Raw genomic sequence first — 17,575 nt, forward strand, 5'->3', positions numbered from 1 at the left:
TTTGTTCACGTGTGCGTTTATGCTGGTCGCGTGCCCCGAATGAGGATGTTTACACCAGCGGCAATGGAGCGGTAGTCGGGGCTCTGCTCCTGACATTTGCCACTCTGGAGCCAGCAGCATTCCGAGCAGCAGCCAGCTTTGTTAAGCTGATCAGAACGGTAAGGAGGGTCATTGCTGTGATCCAGAGGCAATCCTGGGAAACGCCAAGAAAAATGTAAAAACAGGAAAACCCCAAATGTCACTTAAAACAGAAGTCTTTTAGAGAATGTGTTTCTTACATTCTGCAGGATTCCACTTTGCTACAGCATCTGGATATCGTCTCCCCGATACCATAACAAAAATGGGGTATCCATCGCTCAAGTTATCTAGAAGCTTAATTTGCAACCTTACGGACAATTTCGTTTTCCTAATGGTGCTTAATGTCACTGTCTTAGCTTTTATTAAGTTTGCTGTTTGAAACCTGCCAGATTCTGGTGTTTAGTGCCTTTGGGATTCGGAAAAGCCAAAATGTTACTGACTGCCAAGTGATCACAACCTTCCCCGAGGACCTTGTTACCTTACAGAAAGTCCATTCTGGAATTACCGGTAGTTCTTTGCTTTTTGATCACTTAAGAACTTTATCTGGACAGTGAGTACCTAAGATCCTTTCCAAGTCTCTATTAGAGGATGACCCCCCCCCCCTCCTACCCCCACCATTCTTAACTGTGAAGAAACAGGATTCCATCCCTTTTCTATTTCAATTTATGACATAATTGGGACCTTGTTAGTATTCTCACGAAGTCATGCCTGTTGCCCAAATTACTACCCTCCATTCCTCTTTATTTTTTCCCACATTGGGTTGTCAACATGTCACGTTGACTATGCCTGTCTCTTGCCTCCACTTCTGCTAAAATACAGGAACCACGGGCAGAGATTTCTTGGGGGGGGGGGGAGGTCTAGTCCATATGGTTCAGTGCTGAATCCCCCAAGTCTGAACTGTCTGGGAGCACCTGGGTGGCTCAGATGGTTGAGCATCCGACTTCGGCTCAGGTCATGATCTCACGGTCCCACATCTGCTGCCAGCCTGTCAGTGCAGAGCCCGCTTCAGATCCTGTGTCCCCCACCCCCCCCCCCCGCCCTTCCCCAGCTTGCGCTCTTCCAAAAATAAATAAATACTTAAACAGTGTCTGATACATAGTAAGTGCTCAACAAATACTTGAACACATGAAGGCATGTTTAAGTTGACATTAACTAATGAGTTAACATTTACTCGAGAGAGAGGAGGATCTATTAGTTTTTCACCTTTGTGCAACTTAATGGATTTACCCCAGACCTCCTTTCCTTTGGTGCATCGGCACTAACAGAGCTGGATCCTTCCCAGCACACCATGCCGTGTTCTTACAGGTGCTTACTCTAGATTATCCAGGGGTTGATCGTGATGAAATGAGGACTCAGGAATGCTATCCCTCGTGAGTGCTCAGTAGACAAAGAGGAGCATCCCTCCCACCCCTGCTTTGGTTCGAATACAGTGTTATTGCCTGACATTTTCTCAAGCTGTATCCTGTTTTGTAATGTTTTGAAAACTAGAGGGAACACTCATAAAATAAGACTTGAACGTCAGCAAGAGAGTACTGTAGTTTGCAGTTTCTGGGAACCGGTTTTTATTCATGTTTTTTACAGGGATGTTTTTAGAGTGCCTCTCTGAAATTATGCCATTGACAGATAACTACTGCTTTCATCTTTAAAGAAACACAGGGTTTTTTTGCTTTATGTTTATTTATTTATTTTGAGAGAGAGATGTGTGAGAGAGAGCTCACGTGTGCACGCGTGAGCTAGGGAGGGGAAGAGAGAGGGGGCAAGACAGAATCCCAAGCAGTCCCCAAGGTGCTGGCGGAGAGCCCAACGTGGGGCTTGATCTCACAAACCATGAGATCATGACTTGAGCCTAAATCAAGAGTCGGAAGCTTAACTGACTGAGCCCCCAGGCGCCCCAGGTTTTTTTTTTTTTTTTTTTTTTCCTAGTAATTAACAGCTAACCCTTATAGGGAAGAATTTCTTCCTCGAACTATATTCAAGTCTGACAGTGCAATGAACCTTTATTATTCCTTCTAACGTGAAAAATGGTGGTCAGAGTATGGAGTATGAGGAAAGGAGTAGGAAAGGACTTCTGGTCCTTTTTATGCTTGGTTTATTCTAGGCAACAGAAACATGGGGACACTGTTTTAGTCACTGTTTTTTTGTGTGTGTCACCTTGAGTTGAACGTATCCCCTTATCTCACTGATCATCAGTTTTCCTATGTAAAATCATCATCCTCAGCCAACTCTGAAATTCTGGGACTGAGTAACATCAGAATTAACCAGTAATATAAACACTGAAAACCAAATGATGGGTTAGCCGCTGAAGACATCCAAGTGACCTTGGGCAGGTGGGAATCTACCTGGTAATTCCATTATGCCCTTTTGTGAAAACACTTTCTTTTTCCTCTAATCTTCTTTAAAAATTTTTTATAATGTTTGTTTACTTTTGAGAGAGAGTGAGAGAGAGCGGGTGCATGTGCGCGCGTAAGCAGGGGAGGGGCAGAGGGAAAGGGAGACACAGAATCCAAAGCAGGCACCAGGCTCTGAGCTGTCAGCACAGAGCCCGACGCGGGGCTCAAACCCAAGGACCCAGAGCTCATGACCTGAGCCGAAGTCAGGTGCTTAACTGACTCAGCCACCCTGACGCCCCCTTTTTGTCCAAACTTAAAAGGCATCTTCTAGATTTGGGGCACATGGCTGGGTCAGTCGGTGGAGTATATCACTCTTGATCTCGGGGTTTTAGGTTTGAGCCCCACATCGCCTGTAGGGATTACTTAAAAGTAAAAAAAAAAAAATCTTAAAAAAAAAAAAGTCTACTTCTATATTTGAAATTTTATTTAATGAACAAGTTCAAGAGGGGAAAATCAAGATGTCTCAACAGATAATCATTTAGGTACAAAACAAAGGTACGTAGCTTCACAAATGTGGCCACACGGTGATGTCTTTCCCCCTGTATGGAAGATTGAAATTATATAATAGGATTGGTTATGGCCCCACTGGATGACAGTGATAAATTCCATATCTGCTTGTCCTGAAGACGGGCATTCAACCTTAAGTTGCAGTAACCTTAAGCCTTACCTATAAATAGCTGTAGGTTTGAGGCTGGTTGAGTCCACTAAGCAGGGTCAACGTTGTGGTTCACTCGAGGAAACACACAGGGAAGACGGTCTATGGGCTGGTCTGCGTTAGTTGCCAAGATTCAGATCCTTTCCCTTGGAGGGACTGAAGTGGCCTAAGGTTAATGGTTCTTTAATTGTGACTAAGCCCATTTGGAAACAATACATTATTTTAGCCATTTTCATTTATTGAACGACAATCTTTTAGATGCTTTCTCAAAGACTGACTCATTTTTAAAACGGTTCCAATTTAGGGAGGAGCGTGGAGGAAGAAGGACTCTTGATTTGGGGGCCGTGAGTTCAAGCTGCATGTTGGATAGAGAGATGATAAATAAACTTCAAAAAACTAAAACGATCCCATTTTCACCTAACATAGCAACCCCCAGATGGATGGTTCCAGCAATGGTATATTCTCGAGCACAAGGTCCCTATGTTATATAAAGAAGGATGCTTTGGTAACTTCCAGAAGATACACTCTCTGAGTTCAAATTCTGTCCAGTGGGTCTTATTCCTGAATACCACACTTTGTATTTTTACCAACTGCTTCTGCCCTTGAAGTGTCAGTATAGTGTGATGGTAACAATGTATGCCGTTCTTTTTGGTGAAGAGCAACATATAGGAGGTTTAGTTAATCGAATGAACTGCTTTCACCTGTCTTAACATGGACACCAGAGTTTAGAGACAGACAAGCACAAGGCGGTTATCCTGCTGTATCAGTTTCTGAGGGCCGCCCTAACAAAATAGTACAGAACAGGTGGCTTAAACAGAAATTTATCTTCTCACAACTCTTGAGGCTGTGAAGTCCCAAGTTCAAGGTGTCAGCAGGTTCAGTTTCCCCAAGGCCTCTCCTTGGCTCTCCTTGTGGCTGTGTTCAGTCTTTCCCCTATGTATGCACAGCCCTGGCTTCGGTGTGTCTCGTGCTTTTTATGAGGATGCCGTCAGGTTGGATTTGGCCCATGACAGGGATCTCTCTCTAAATTAATCACCTCCCTAAATACAGGCGCATTCTGCTATGCTGGGGGTTTCAGGCTTTAACTGTGCAGAGGGCACAGTTCAGCCCCGAATACCTGCCTGCATGATCTGCAAAATCTGGTTTAGTGGCCTTGGTGAAAGGGAACTTGGAGGTGGTCTAGACCAGGCTTCTGCCCCCCCATACAGGCGGCTCTTCTGCTTAAACCTGCTCTTCTCTGTTCCCAGGACTGCCTTCTGGAACTACATAGAACGGACTCACCTCCTTTTTCCACATGGTAGCCCTCTAAATATTTGAAAACATTTATCCTGTCTTTCCTTTAATCTTTTCTTCTCTAGGCAAAACATTTCCAGAGAAAATAAGCCGTCTCACGTTTAAAGAAAAATGCCAGTGCTTATATATTTCGAGTATGCATGTGCTTGATGGAAACTTGCCAAGCACACCTGGGTTTCAATTTAAATATTCCTGCTTTTTGGGGCGCCTGGGTGGCTCAGTTAAGCGTCCGACTTTGACTTAGGTCACGATCTCGCGGTCCGTGAGTTCGAGCCCCGCGTCAGGCTCTGGGCTGACGGCTCGGAGCCTGGAGCCTGCTTCGGATTCTGTGTCTCCCTGTCTCTCTGCCCCTCCCCCGTTCATGCTCGGTCTCTCTCTGTCTCAAAAATAAATAAACGTTTGGGGCGCCTGGGTGGCGCAGTCGGTTAAGCGTCCGACTTCAGCCAGGTCACGATCTCGCGGTCCGTGAGTTCGAGCCCCGCGTCAGGCTCTGGGCTGATGGCTCGGAGCCTGGAGCCTGTTTCCGATTCTGTCTCCCTCTCTCTCTGCCCCTCCCCCGTTCATGCTCTGTCTCTCTCTGTCCCAAAAATAAATAAAAAATGTTGAAAAAAAAAATTAAAAAAATAAAAAAAATAAAAATAAATAAACGTTAAAAAATTTAAAAAAAATAAATAAAAATAAATATTCCTGCTTTTGAAGAAGAGTTTATTTCTCAGCTTCTTTCTTTCTTTATTTTTTTAATGTTTTTATTTATTTTTGAGACAGAGAGACAGAGCATGAGCAGGGGAGAGGCAGAGAGAGAGGGAGACACAGAATCCGAAGCAGGCTCCAGGCTCCGGGCAGCACAGAGCCCGACGCAGGGCTCAAACTCACAGACCGTGAGATCATGACGTGAGCCGAAGTCGGACGCTCCACCGACTGAGCCACACAGGCGCCCCTCAGCCTCTTGAAAACGTGAGAACTTGGTTTCCTTTATACCAAGTATGATGTACTGAAAGAATTGCTTGGAGTGGAGACAAGTACATTGATGGAGAAGCAAATGAAGGAGGCTCCTTACCAAGGATGTTGCTAAATGAACTAAAGCCAAATAGAGGGAAGAAAATGTCAGTATACTTTGATGTATTTCTAATGTTGGAATTAAAGTCACTCTTTGGCCTTCACTCATCGTGATAATGATCACACAGCCTTGCATGACTTGATGCAGTAGCTGAAGATGACAGTAAGATGACCTCCACTTAGTTCCAAATCATTGCCTGTCACAAATGGATGAAAGATGCTTTAGTTTGTACATTGGTGGCTTCCTGCAGAGCCACCAGCTAGTGGCCTCACTGTCTAAGCTCAGGGAATGAACTTTTTACAGAAGAGAAGCATTTTTCTCATGTGTGTCCAGTGTGAGCCTTAAACATCCACCCAGTCGTGTTAATTTCCATTCATGCACTCGAACATACTAGGATTCTGTCAGTGTTGTCTTGATACGTGTATCACTGTTGGAATCTGCTTCTTAATCCCTCGGATGGCTCATGGTTTCTTAAAGTCTTCTGGAAATCTTGCAACAGTGGATCTCCATGTGAATCCATTTATCCAACAAGCTGGGTTCTTAGGAGTTCTTTCAGTCGAGAAACCCATGCCCTTCGCTTCTGGGAAATTATTTCATCCATTCCTCTCTTTTTCTTTGTTGTCTTTTTGGAATTACTCTTATTCAGATTTTAGACCTTCGAGAATGGTCCTAATCAAAACCTTTTTTTCCTACTATTTATCTCTTTGTATTTGGCTCTGTTTTCTGGGAAAATGTCTTAAGACTAGATTTAACTTTGTTATTTTTGTTTTTAATTTCTAAGAACTGATTTTTTTCCTAAACAATTCATTTTTGAAGTATCCTGTTTTTTCTTGGCTGCAATATCTCTCTGAGGATTTCTTTGAAAGTTTATTTCTCTGCATAGCCTCAGTCTCTTCCAAATTGCTTTTTTTTTTTTTTTTTTTTGGTCTTTTATAATAGGTGTTTTTGTTACATGTCTGATTCAGGGGCTCTTTTGTCATATTTAAAAATTGTTTAGGACTTGTGTTACTGGGACAACGTGGCCATCCCCGAAAGGTGATCTGGTTGATCTTAACATCTCTTTTCTTGGGCTGGTCAAATTGCCCCAAGAAGACTCTTGTTTTCTGGAGTGTTCAGTCTCCTCTTTGGAGCCTAGTAGGGGAGAGTCTGGGAGCGGTGTGCATAAACTCCACTTGCTTTTCAGGACAGTGGGCTTTGGTGTGCCTTTGAACGTCTGTTCCCCCACCTCCCAGACTCAGGTGCACTCCAGTCATCTCTGGGGTAGATAAGTGAAGAGCGTCTGGCTATGCAGAATGTGGGAGGGGAGACCTAGGGTCTTTTTGTTTTAAATAAAAAATGACACACACTAACCACTTTTAAGCACCCAGATCGGTGGCATTCAGTACATTCCCGTGTACGGCCATCACCACTATCCATCTCCAAAACCGTTTTCATCTTGCAAAACTGAACTTCTGTACATTAAAAACTACTTCCGGGGTGCCTGAGTGGCTCAGTCGGTTGATCCACAGACTTCGGCAGAGGTCAGGATCGGGCTCTCAGCACAGAGCCTGCTTTGAATTCTCTGTCTCCCTCACTCTCTGCCCCTCCTACCCTCTCAAAACTAAATAAATGTTAAAAAAAATTTTTTTTAACCCCCCACAACTTCCCATTTCCCTCGCCCCCTGGCTCCTGAGCCGAAGCCGGACGCTCAACCAACTGAGCCACTCAGGCGCCCCAGTCTGAGGCTTTTAAAGGCGACTTTTATAGCATAAATTGAATTACTTTTTCCAGTGATAGCTTAGGACGCGGGTATATTGAGGGGGTCAAACCAGTTACCACGTCAAATTTCTTACGTTTTCTGTCTTTTCCTGACCTTGAAGTTTATGCATTAAATCTTGGTGATCCAGGAGTATGTTTCTTAGAGGGAGTAGAAGTTAAACCTGCTGTCATCCAGAATTTACTCTTTATCTGAGCGGTAAATTTTACATTGACTTAAAAAAAAAAAGCACATGCTTTTAACTATCACACTCTAGATTTGTAAAAAAAGTCATCTTTGCAACTAAATTGTAATTCATGTGACTACATGATTAAATATATTTCTCCTGCAAATGCCAATTTTTGCTTTGTATTTATTTTTGAAGCCGGTCTAAATATACTAGTAAGTTGACCTTTTAGATGAAAACAAATCATTGAAAGCACTTTTTCATTGTGTATGATTATAATGAAAGTTGGTGGGAAAAGTAATAGATTGAAACATTAACTCAAATATATTAACAAATTAAGAGATGACGAAAAAGACAGGTGTACCAACTAAATCCATCAATGGGAATTTAATTCCTTGCCACATTGAGGCCACCAGGAACTCATCTGTAGTCCAACCAAGTTAGATTTATTTAAGTGCTAAACCAAGGGAGGATTCCTGCATGGAAGTCTTTGTAATGGGGAAGTGGAAGGGCCTTGTTATAGGATCAGGGCTAATGCTAGATAATTCTAGGAGAGTGGAAAGGGTCAACTCTATACTGGACCCTGAAGTAGTGAGGGCAATTCTGTGATTGGGTGTCTTGTAATTTCTGTCCAGAAGGCTAGGAGATTAAAGCAGGATAGGATTGTCATTGGAAAAGTCACGGAAAGAGGGGAACATTCAGTATTTTGTAGTTTCAGAGCTGTGCTGCAGCCACATAGCACTTGAACATTTTGCTAATCCTATTTGAGTTGTGCTTTGTGAGTGAAATACATACTGGGTTTCAAAGACTTAGTACAAAAAAAAAAAAAAGGAATGTAAACTATCTCATTAGTAATTTGAGTACAGGTTGCCGTAATATTATGTTGATACTAGGTTAACCTCATTTTTTCAGATTCATTTTGATGCAGCTATTAGAAAATCGGAAGTTGTATATGTTGCTTGCTTGGGGATTCACACCGTGATTCAGGAGGACAGATGCGGAATGCTAGTGGGCTCTGGGGGTGGGGGGGTAAATAACTATTATTGTTCCGAGTCTACCTTCAGCTTGTCCCCCCTGGCCACCCCCCCCCCCCCCAACCCCTTGATTCCTTTTGGTTAAGACTCCAGGCAAATTAAGATCCTCTCTGGAAAAGCGAGAGGAAAAGGTGCTCAGAATGATTACTTCTAGCACAAGATGATACTTCTCTTATTACCATGCATTTCTGAAAAACTGATGAAAAAGTAGCACTCTTGCCTTTCCAGAAATATTTTTCAAAGAATTCTTTAAAATGCGGCTTATCTGTACTAAAGACTATTTCTCAACCTTCTTTTCATTATCACCCCAGAAAGGAATGTTTTTAGATATTTTCCTAGTGCACCCCCTAAAATTTGAATAGCATAGATGAATTGTATATCGGTTTAGGTTATCTATCTATCTATCTATCTATCTATCTATCTATCTATGCCTCATATACATGTAGCCTCCTCCTCATGAACCAGTTTTCTTTCCATTGAAAGCAATATCACCCCTGTTGAGATGCATGGTTTAAAGTGATAAATATTAATAAATGTTAATAGCTAACATTTATTCTGCTTCTAAAATATACTCAATAGTGCTGGTGTTAACCTCAGAATAACATTACTTTGGGTGACATATTTATTCCCCCAATCAGTTGAAGCCCAGAGACTTAAATACTTTGCCGAAGACAGAGATATTCAGGCTTCAGATGAATCGAAGATTTGAACACAAGGCATTCAGGAAATAATTGATTCCTGTTCACGTATCCGACCAGATCTGGTAGTAAGGCACGTTTTTCTTACTTCATAATTTTTAAAAGAGCACACTGAAAATTTAATGTGCTTTTAGCTCGCTAATTTATATGTTCAGTGGTTGGAGAGTTGAAGATCAGGATCATTTGGACCACTGTGCTTTTTTTTAATAGAATATCAGAAGTACTCCTAGATTCAAGGTCTGGGAGTGCTGGACCACCCTACCCTGTCCAACCCAGAGCCAGGCATCTAATATGCTCGCATTCTGACCATAAAAGCAACAAAGCTGTGGAAGATTTATAAAATGTAGGAAAATACTGAGATAGAGATTGCCCATAATTCCACTGTGGTTGGCTTTTGTTGTTTTTCTTTCTGGGTTTTCTTCCTCAGCCTCAGGTACATATGCATTTTATTTTATCTTATTTCTTCTCTTTCTTTTCTTTTAATTCTTTTTGGTACATACGAATTTTAAAAAGCAAAATTGCGGGGCATCTGGATGGCTCTCTCTGTTAAGCATCTGACTCTCAATTTCTGCTCAGGTCATGATCTCAGGGTCAGGAGATTGAGCCCCAAGTGGGCTTAGGAGTCTCTCTCCCCCTCCCCCTCACGTCCGTGCTCTTTCTCTCAAAAATACATACGTAATAAAAAGCAAAATTGAGATTATATTCAATATATAGTTTACCCTGCTTTTATCCTGAATAAAGGTGTGAACTTATATATTGATGTAGCCATTTTCCTTGTCATCAACTACTTCAAATATGTTGTTTTTGCCAAATATTCCACCGAAGGGATGAGATACACCATTTTCCTACTGGTAGGACACATCGGCTCTTTAAATATTGTGCATCCCAAGCAGTAAACATTCTCAAACATAAATCTGTATCTCTCATTTGGTGTCTACAACATTCCCCTTGAGGAACTCTTCAGATTATTTGTTGAGGACTTTGAGTCAGAATAGCCATGTCTATATAAACATGTCCAATTCAGCTGGACCCTAAGATTCAATTAGCTGGTATTTGTCTGGGTATATAGCATGGGGACAGAGCCCAGGAGAACCTACCCATCCTGCATGTGACTTGCTAATGTCATTGAGACCGTGTCTGTGTTCCTCTCTTTCTGCAATTTTGAGCTCATCCTTAGATGACCTTGAAGCCTTTTAGAGTCACAGTGGTGAACAACGCTCCCTTTGATTTCACCTGCTCTCTTCCAGCCATAGGAAAAAAGAAGCGACTTCTGGGTTGTTGGTTGATTCTCCTCCAAGTTACGGCCATCTTGGAAAGGCAGTGAAAGGGGGTGGGGAGACCTGGGTTTGGTGTCTCTCTCCCCGTTTCCCCGCGTTTCATATTTGGGTTTAATACTCAAGCCCTCTTGGAGGCAGTGAAGGAACGTGGTATCGGTGCTTGTTCTGGTGTATGTGCCCCTGTCCCCTCCCTCTCAGGAAAGAGAGGTGTCCTTATGGTGTCCTTCTACTGGCTGTTTGTCTGCTGGGCCTGCCCTCCCTCCCCCACTGCCCCCCAGACCGAGGCCTCTCGAGTTCCTGACCTGTGTCCCGGCTCTGTGTGATGTGCTCCTGTGCTGACCACTATTTCCACCTTTAATCCCCTCCGCCTTTGGCTTCTGATGCCGCTGTCTCCTTGATTGCCCCTAATCTCTGTCCCTACTCCATCCTTTTTCAGATTCCTCTTCCTCAGGGTTCCAGACCTTTCTAATTTTTCATTCCATTGTTTCATCCAGACGATCTCATAGTTTTTGTCATCAGTTGCCTTCCCATCGCCTCATGGGCGTCTTTCAGTTAGTGCATGATGTGACTAATGATGCCTTGCTCCTTATGGTCACCACTGTTTCTAGACTGTCTTCCTCCTTGGCATTGCTGCCCTGTTACCTATTTAAAATCACAGTTCAAATTGTGTCACCAGCTCTGCTCCAAAGCCTCCTCCTTGGAGCCTTCCAAACTAATAAAAAATTCTTAAAAAAAAAAACAAAACAAACAAACAAACAAAAAAAACTTTAATCAGATATAATTCATATACCATGCAATTGGCCCATTTAGATTTCAGTGGGTTTTAGTAATATCCACAGATTGTACCACCAGCACCACCATGAATTTCAGAACATTTCCATCCTCTCCTAAAGAACCCCCAAACCTGTTAGCAGTCAGTCCCTCTCTCCCCACCTCCCTGGTTCTAGGCACCCATTAGTCCACTTTCTGTCAATTTGCCTATTCTGGATATTTCACATAAATGGAATTAGAGGCACCAGGTTGGCTCAGTCGGTTGTTGAGCGTCTGACTCTTGATCTTGCCTCAGGTCGTGATCCCAGGATTGTGGGATCGAGCCCCACGTCGGGCTCTGCACTGAGCACAGAGCCTGCTTGGGATTCTCCCTCTGCCTCTCTCCCCAGCTTGCATGCAACCCCCCCTCCCCCGCCGCCAAGTAAAATAAATTAAGTAAATAAAAGTAAATTTATGTCAGTATGTGCTCTTTGGTGACTAGTTTCTTTCACTTAGCAATTTTTCCATTCTTTATCCGTGTAATAGCATGTATACTTAACTCCTTTTTTACTGCTGAATAACATGCTATTGTATGATATACCTAATTTAGTTTTCCATGCATCCGTTGATGGATATTTAGGTTGCTTCTTGTTTGGGCTACTGTGAATAATGCTGTCATCGGTATTCCTGTGCAAGTTTTTGTGTGGATGTAGGTGTTCGTTTCTCTTGGGTATGTATCTAGGAGTAGAGTTGCTGGGTCATAATGGTAAATCTATGTTTAACATTGTGAACAATTGCTAGACTGTTTTCCAAAGCAGCTACACCATGTTACATTTCCGCTAGCAATGTAGGAAGGTTCTGATTTCTCCACACCTTGTTATTGTCCATCTTTTTGATTACAGCCCGCCTAGTGGGTGCAAATTGGATCTCGTGGTTTTGTTTGGCATTTTCCTAATGACTGATGATGTTGAGTGTCTTTTCAGGCGCTCCCTGTGTATACATTTGTGTAGGTACTTTAGAGAAATGTCTACGTAGATCCTTTTGCCCGTTTTTTTTTTTTTAATCGGGTTATTTGTTACAAAGCTATTAAGTTGTCATTCAAATTCAAAAGCCTCATATATGTACTTCTCATTCTCATTTCAGTTACCATCTCTGTCCCTTCCCTTGCATTGTTCTCGCCATGTACTCTGAACTTGAAGCTATAAGGAACTCATCATTTACCAACTGTTATGTCCTTCTTGCCTTTGCTCACGGCACTCCCTCTGCGTGGACTGTCTTCCTTTGCGCCCCCCTGGGAGGACTGGGAGGGCTGACCCCTTCACACATCCTGCGCTGGCAGAGGCTAGCTCGGATAGTTTCTGAAGTGAGCTACAGTAGAGTGTGCCCACTTTGGCCTCCGGATGTGTCTGCCACCAGATGACCTCCCCAGGGCCAAGGATAATCTCTAATTGTATCCCTGGGTGCACAGCATAATTAACACAGAGCCAGAATGTGGCAAAGATTTGTTGAACAAACCATGCAGATTTGGGAAAACAGCTTTTCTGTCCTCTACCTATTTGTGATATGGTAAGTATCTTCCAGAACATAATTTGTGCTTTGGGTGATGGTCTCTTACCCTATAATTTTGCTTTAATAAAAACAGGGAATGGAAGTGATGACAAAAGAAAAAGTTTGCTGCATTGTATACTGACCCTAGTTCTGATCTTTACTTCTGCTTTCATCCTGATTGATGACTTTTCTTTTTTTTTTTAAATTTTTTTTTTTCAACGTTTTTAATTTATTTTTGGGACAGAGAGAGACAGAGCATGAACGGGGGAGGGGCAGAAAGAGAGGGAGACACAGAATCCGAAACAGGCTCCAGGCTCCGAGCCGTCAGCCCAGAGCCCGACGCGGGGCTCGAACTCACGGACCGCGAGATTGTGACCTGAGTCGAAGTCTGACGCTTAACCGACTGAGCCACCCAGGTGCCCCTGCCTTGTGGTTTTAACTACTTCTATAAGAATAGCAGATTAGATGTGTTAGTATCTTTACCAGTGTCTTAAAAAGAAAAAGCTTAACAAAATTACACAGCAGTACATTTATCTTTTTTTTTTTAATTTTTATTTATTTTTGAGAGGGGGAAGTGCAGAGCTGGGGGTGGGTGGTAAACAGAGGATCTGAAGCGGGCTTTGCACTGACAGCAGCAAGCCTGATGTGGGGCTTGAACTCATGAACTGTGAGATCTACTTCTTTTTTTTTTTTTTTTTTTTTTTTTTTTCAACGTTTTTTATTTATTTTTGGGACAGAGAGAGACAGAGCATGAACGGGGGAGGGGCAGAGAGAGAGGGAGACACAGAATCGGAAACAGGCTCCAGGCTCCGAGCCGTCAGCCCAGAGCCTGATGCGGGGCTCGAACTCACAGACCGCGAGATCGTGACCTGGCTGAAGTCGGACGCTTAACCGACTGCGCCACCCAGGCGCCCCGAGATCTACTTCTTGAACTGAAGTCAGACACACTCAACGGACTGAGCCCTGCCCCACCCCCACCCCCCCCAAGTCGCCCCTCCATTTATCTTTGCAAGTGTTGTTTGGGGCCTTAAATTTGTAACTAGTGAAGTTTCCTCCAGTCCAGCTCGTGGAGCTTCTGGTGCCGGTCCTTCTGTTAGAAGTTAGACTTCCAGGAAGGAAAGGAGCTGGTAGCACAGTTAAGCAAGGTCAGAATCAACAAGACATACCCATAAGTGGGACACGTGTATTTCAGAGGTGGCAGACGATGGCCATGTGCTGTCCCCAACAGTTAGTGCTGAGTAGTGAGGTATTACTGAGACCATAAGTCCCGAGGTAGTTGGGGCTCCTGGGACAGTTGAAGAAGTGGTGTGGGCTCCATGGGGGCGGGAGGGACGGGGGACACACTGTTGGGACTGATACCCATGCTTAGGAAGGCTGTAGACCAGTCATTTAATGTAACAGACCACCAGTGCAGCCTCCAGAGTCTCTCTTGTCCATGATCTGTTACAGCCAGGACTCCCCAGGGCTGGGGCTGCAGGTGTAGGTGGGGAGAGGGGAGAAATACAGAGCTGCTGTGACCCGACCCCTTAACTGTGCACTCCAGAGGGACCGGACCGTTCCACCGGCAGTATTTCACGCACACCAGACTCTCAATATAATTGAAGCTATTTGTGAAGCCGAGTTAAGAGTCCTCTAGAGAAGATGAAAGTGGCTTGCTTTGGGAATCAGATCCCAGCCGTTAGGACAAGGAGCTCATCACTCCCTGTTCCCACGGGCCCTTAACGGCCAGGCTGGGTGTTTGCTGGGATAGAAGAGAGAAGCCCGGTCAGTGGAGAGGCTGAAACTGATTTTGGTTAACAGAGCTTGATTGCTGGGAACGTTGCCGCCTTAACGCTGCTCAGTTTAGGCCTGACCCTGGTGTGTTGCGCCTCCTGGTGGCCAGAAGAAGCAACTAAGTTCCAGCCAGCGTCTCTGTGCTCAGCTTTTTCTCGACCCTTCTCCCCCACCCTTCTCTTTACTCTGCCCACTCTGGTCCACCCCAGGCCTCTCTCTGCCCCCCCACCCAGTAATGAACAAGATCTGAGCTTCTCCGTCTGAAGAGAAGAGCAATAGTAAACTGTTCTTATGTTTGCCCAGGGGAAGAGCCTGTGGTAAAGGGGGCCAGGCAGGCAAGGCATGTGGTGATAAATAGTACAAGGGGGAAAAGGAGGCGGCACAGCCAGGGAGCCTACACGGACCTACCCTAAACAGAAAATTGGCATAGAAAAGAGGGTCAGAATTGTAAGACTTGTTTATCACTTATCTTGTGTTTTTATGTAGAACATTCTAAAGTTTCAGGGGAAAAAAATGTTAAGAATTCAGGGCTGCCTGAAATTTTCAGAATTTTAAATGTAGGTTCTGACCGATTTCCATGCAGCATTGCTTGTATATTAGAGATAGGACAGTGTCTATATTTTGGAAGATGGCATAGTTTGATCTAAAAATTTAGTTAACTGGGGCGCCTGGGTGGCGCAGTCGGTTAAGCGTCCGACTTCAGCCAGGTCACGATCTTGCGGTCCGTGAGTTCGAGCCCCGCGTCAGGCTCTGGGCTGATGGCTCAGAGCCTGGAGCCTGTTTCCGCTTCTGTGTCTCCCTCTCTCTCTGCCCCTCCCCCGTTCATGCTCTGTCTCTCTCTGTCCCAAAAATAAATAAAAAACGTTGAAAAAAAAAATTTAAAAAAAAAAAATAAATAAAAATAAAAATTTAGTTAACTTATATCATAAATAAAATAAAATACAGACCTATTGCTCAAGTATTTGGGCTTTTAAAAAGTTGCCTCGAGGGGCGTGCCTGGGCCGGCTCAGTTGGTTGAGCGTCCAACTTCAGCTCAGGTCACGATCTCACAGTTGGTGGGTTCAAGTCCCCCGCCCCCACCCCCACCCCGTCGGGCTCTGTGCTGTCAGCTCGGAGCCTGGAGCCTGCTTCCGATTCTGTGTCTCCCTCTTTCTCTGCCCCTCCCCTGCTCACACTCTGTCTCTGTCTCTCAAAAGTAAATAAAAATGTTTTTTTTTTTTTTTTTTTTTAAAGTTTCCTCGATCCAGTGTTGGGGACAGAGAGTTTGCCTTGTAACTGCCCATCTCAAAGACCAAGAAATGGAACAACCGAGATCAGTGGCCATCCCCAGATCAGCGCACCTTGTGTGTGTCAAACATGGTGAAAATATGAAATATTCTAGGTGCTAAAAAGCAAACAGTGCTTTGCACCTCATCAGCCTTCACACAAACGAGGATACGGGACGTGCTGTAAAAACTGGCCGTAGGACGTAGTATCTGTGCGGTTATTTGCTCTAAGTAAGGCTAAAAGCTGAGACACAGAAGTCGTAAATCAGCGCCAGGAATGAAATAACGGTTCTGATAAAATGTTGCTGACTCTGGGTTATGCATCCCAGCAACTTTTAAACCCTCCCCGGGTCGCTTTGCAGAGCCTCGCTGACCATTAACGGAGACCAGCGCGGGGGAGGGCTCCTCGCCTTTAAAATGAAGCACGTGACGCCCGCGCTGTGCCAAGTCCCAGCGCGCGGGGGGGCGGGGCCGGGTCCCAACCCCCCGCTAGGTGGGCGGCCGGGGGTGGGGCCTCCTATAATTAGCGGGCGCAATGCGCCCTCGGCCCCTTTCTGCCGCAGCCCCGAAGGCACCTTTCGCTGTCCCGGATCCTCTGAGGGTGGCTTGGCGGTTGCTCCTTTCTGATCGCAGCGAGGCCGCACGGGGTTGGCAAGACCGCGTGGCGCGTCAGCGCACCGCCAGAGGCCGGCCAGGACCCGCTGTTCTCACCTGCGGGTGTGCTAGTAACTATGCTGGGCATCATCACCATCACAGGTAAGGCGGGAGCCGGGCCGTTGCGTTCTGCCCCCGTAGCAGGTGGAATAAGTGCGCCCTTCGCCTCTCACCTGCGTTTGGGTGGAGAGTTTCGAGGTCCGTGGCTGAACACACCGATGGGAAGGTCGGCAGACAGACACGAATGCCAATCAGAAGAGCATTCGCTCTCTGGCTCAGCAAGAACCCGACACACCCGGCGTTTTCCTTTCGCCTCGGCGGGAGTCTTCCTGTAGGTACTTAGGGGAGACTCTCAGTGTAGTTTTTCAGGGGCGGGAGAACAGCACCAGCTGAAGAGAGAGACGTGGTAGATGGGGGCGAATTGGAAAAATCGGTGTGAAAGCCTCTTGTAGCCATAAAATCTCTTGTAGCCATAAAAAAGTAAATTCCTGGTTTTGAGATAATCACGATGTTTGGCCTTTTGACCTGATTATTACAAACTTTCAGTGAAGGTGCACTTGGCGATTGATGGGGTGGGGGCGGGTCTAAGATGTTAGCTGTGGTTTAAACGATGGTTTTAACGAACACATAGTACAAGATTGATGGGCTAGCAGGTAGCAGCATTTAGGCACTAATAGTAAGAATGTATGTTTTTAAAGCGTCCTTTCTAGAAATCTAGTTGTGGGCATGAATTCTAATATTTAATTCCTACCCCTAGCAAATGAGTTTTATATAGTTTTATATATATATATACATATATATATACATATATATATATATATATATGTATATATATATATGTGTGTGTGTGTGTGTGTGTGTATCAGACTTGGAGAAGGTACTGACAACTTTTTCTAAATTGCATTTATTTGATCATTAATCCAATTGTACTGTAGCCTGACTCCTTTGGAACCTGCCTGTTTTCTCCTTCTCTCTCCCTTTACCACTCATCAGGAAGAAAAAAACTCCCATTTGCTAATTTAGATTTCTGAGATCAGCTCGTTGCTATTTGAGACCACTCACCAAATCTACGTATTTTCTTAAAAGGGCAGTATAGCATTTCTAGACTTTACATTTTTCTCAATATAATTGCTTCTGCAAAGCCTGGTTCTTCTGTGGAATTTTAAATGAATGTGAAAGTG

The 17,575-nt window shown here is 44.3% G+C and overlaps 1 protein-coding gene across 3 annotated transcripts in view; it reads left to right on the forward strand.

The window, feature by feature from the left end:
• The window catches only part of AKAP12 (A-kinase anchoring protein 12), a 104,217-nt gene that overhangs the window by 62,347 nt on the left and 24,295 nt on the right, over positions 1 to 17,575 (forward strand). Inside the window, exon 1 of one of the 3 annotated variants that reach the window (XM_058735652.1) lies at positions 16,287 to 16,496. The exons of the other annotated variants lie outside the window; for them this stretch is intronic. Within the exon in view, the coding sequence (XP_058591635.1) occupies positions 16,472 to 16,496 (25 nt within the window). The 5' untranslated portion in view covers positions 16,287 to 16,471. Of the gene's footprint in view, positions 1 to 16,286; positions 16,497 to 17,575 lie in introns of those variants that run through there. 3 annotated transcript variants of the gene reach the window in all.

The sequence above is a fragment of the Neofelis nebulosa genome, chromosome 6 (genome assembly GCF_028018385.1).
Source record: "Neofelis nebulosa isolate mNeoNeb1 chromosome 6, mNeoNeb1.pri, whole genome shotgun sequence".
Lineage (NCBI taxonomy): Eukaryota > Metazoa > Chordata > Mammalia > Carnivora > Felidae > Neofelis > Neofelis nebulosa.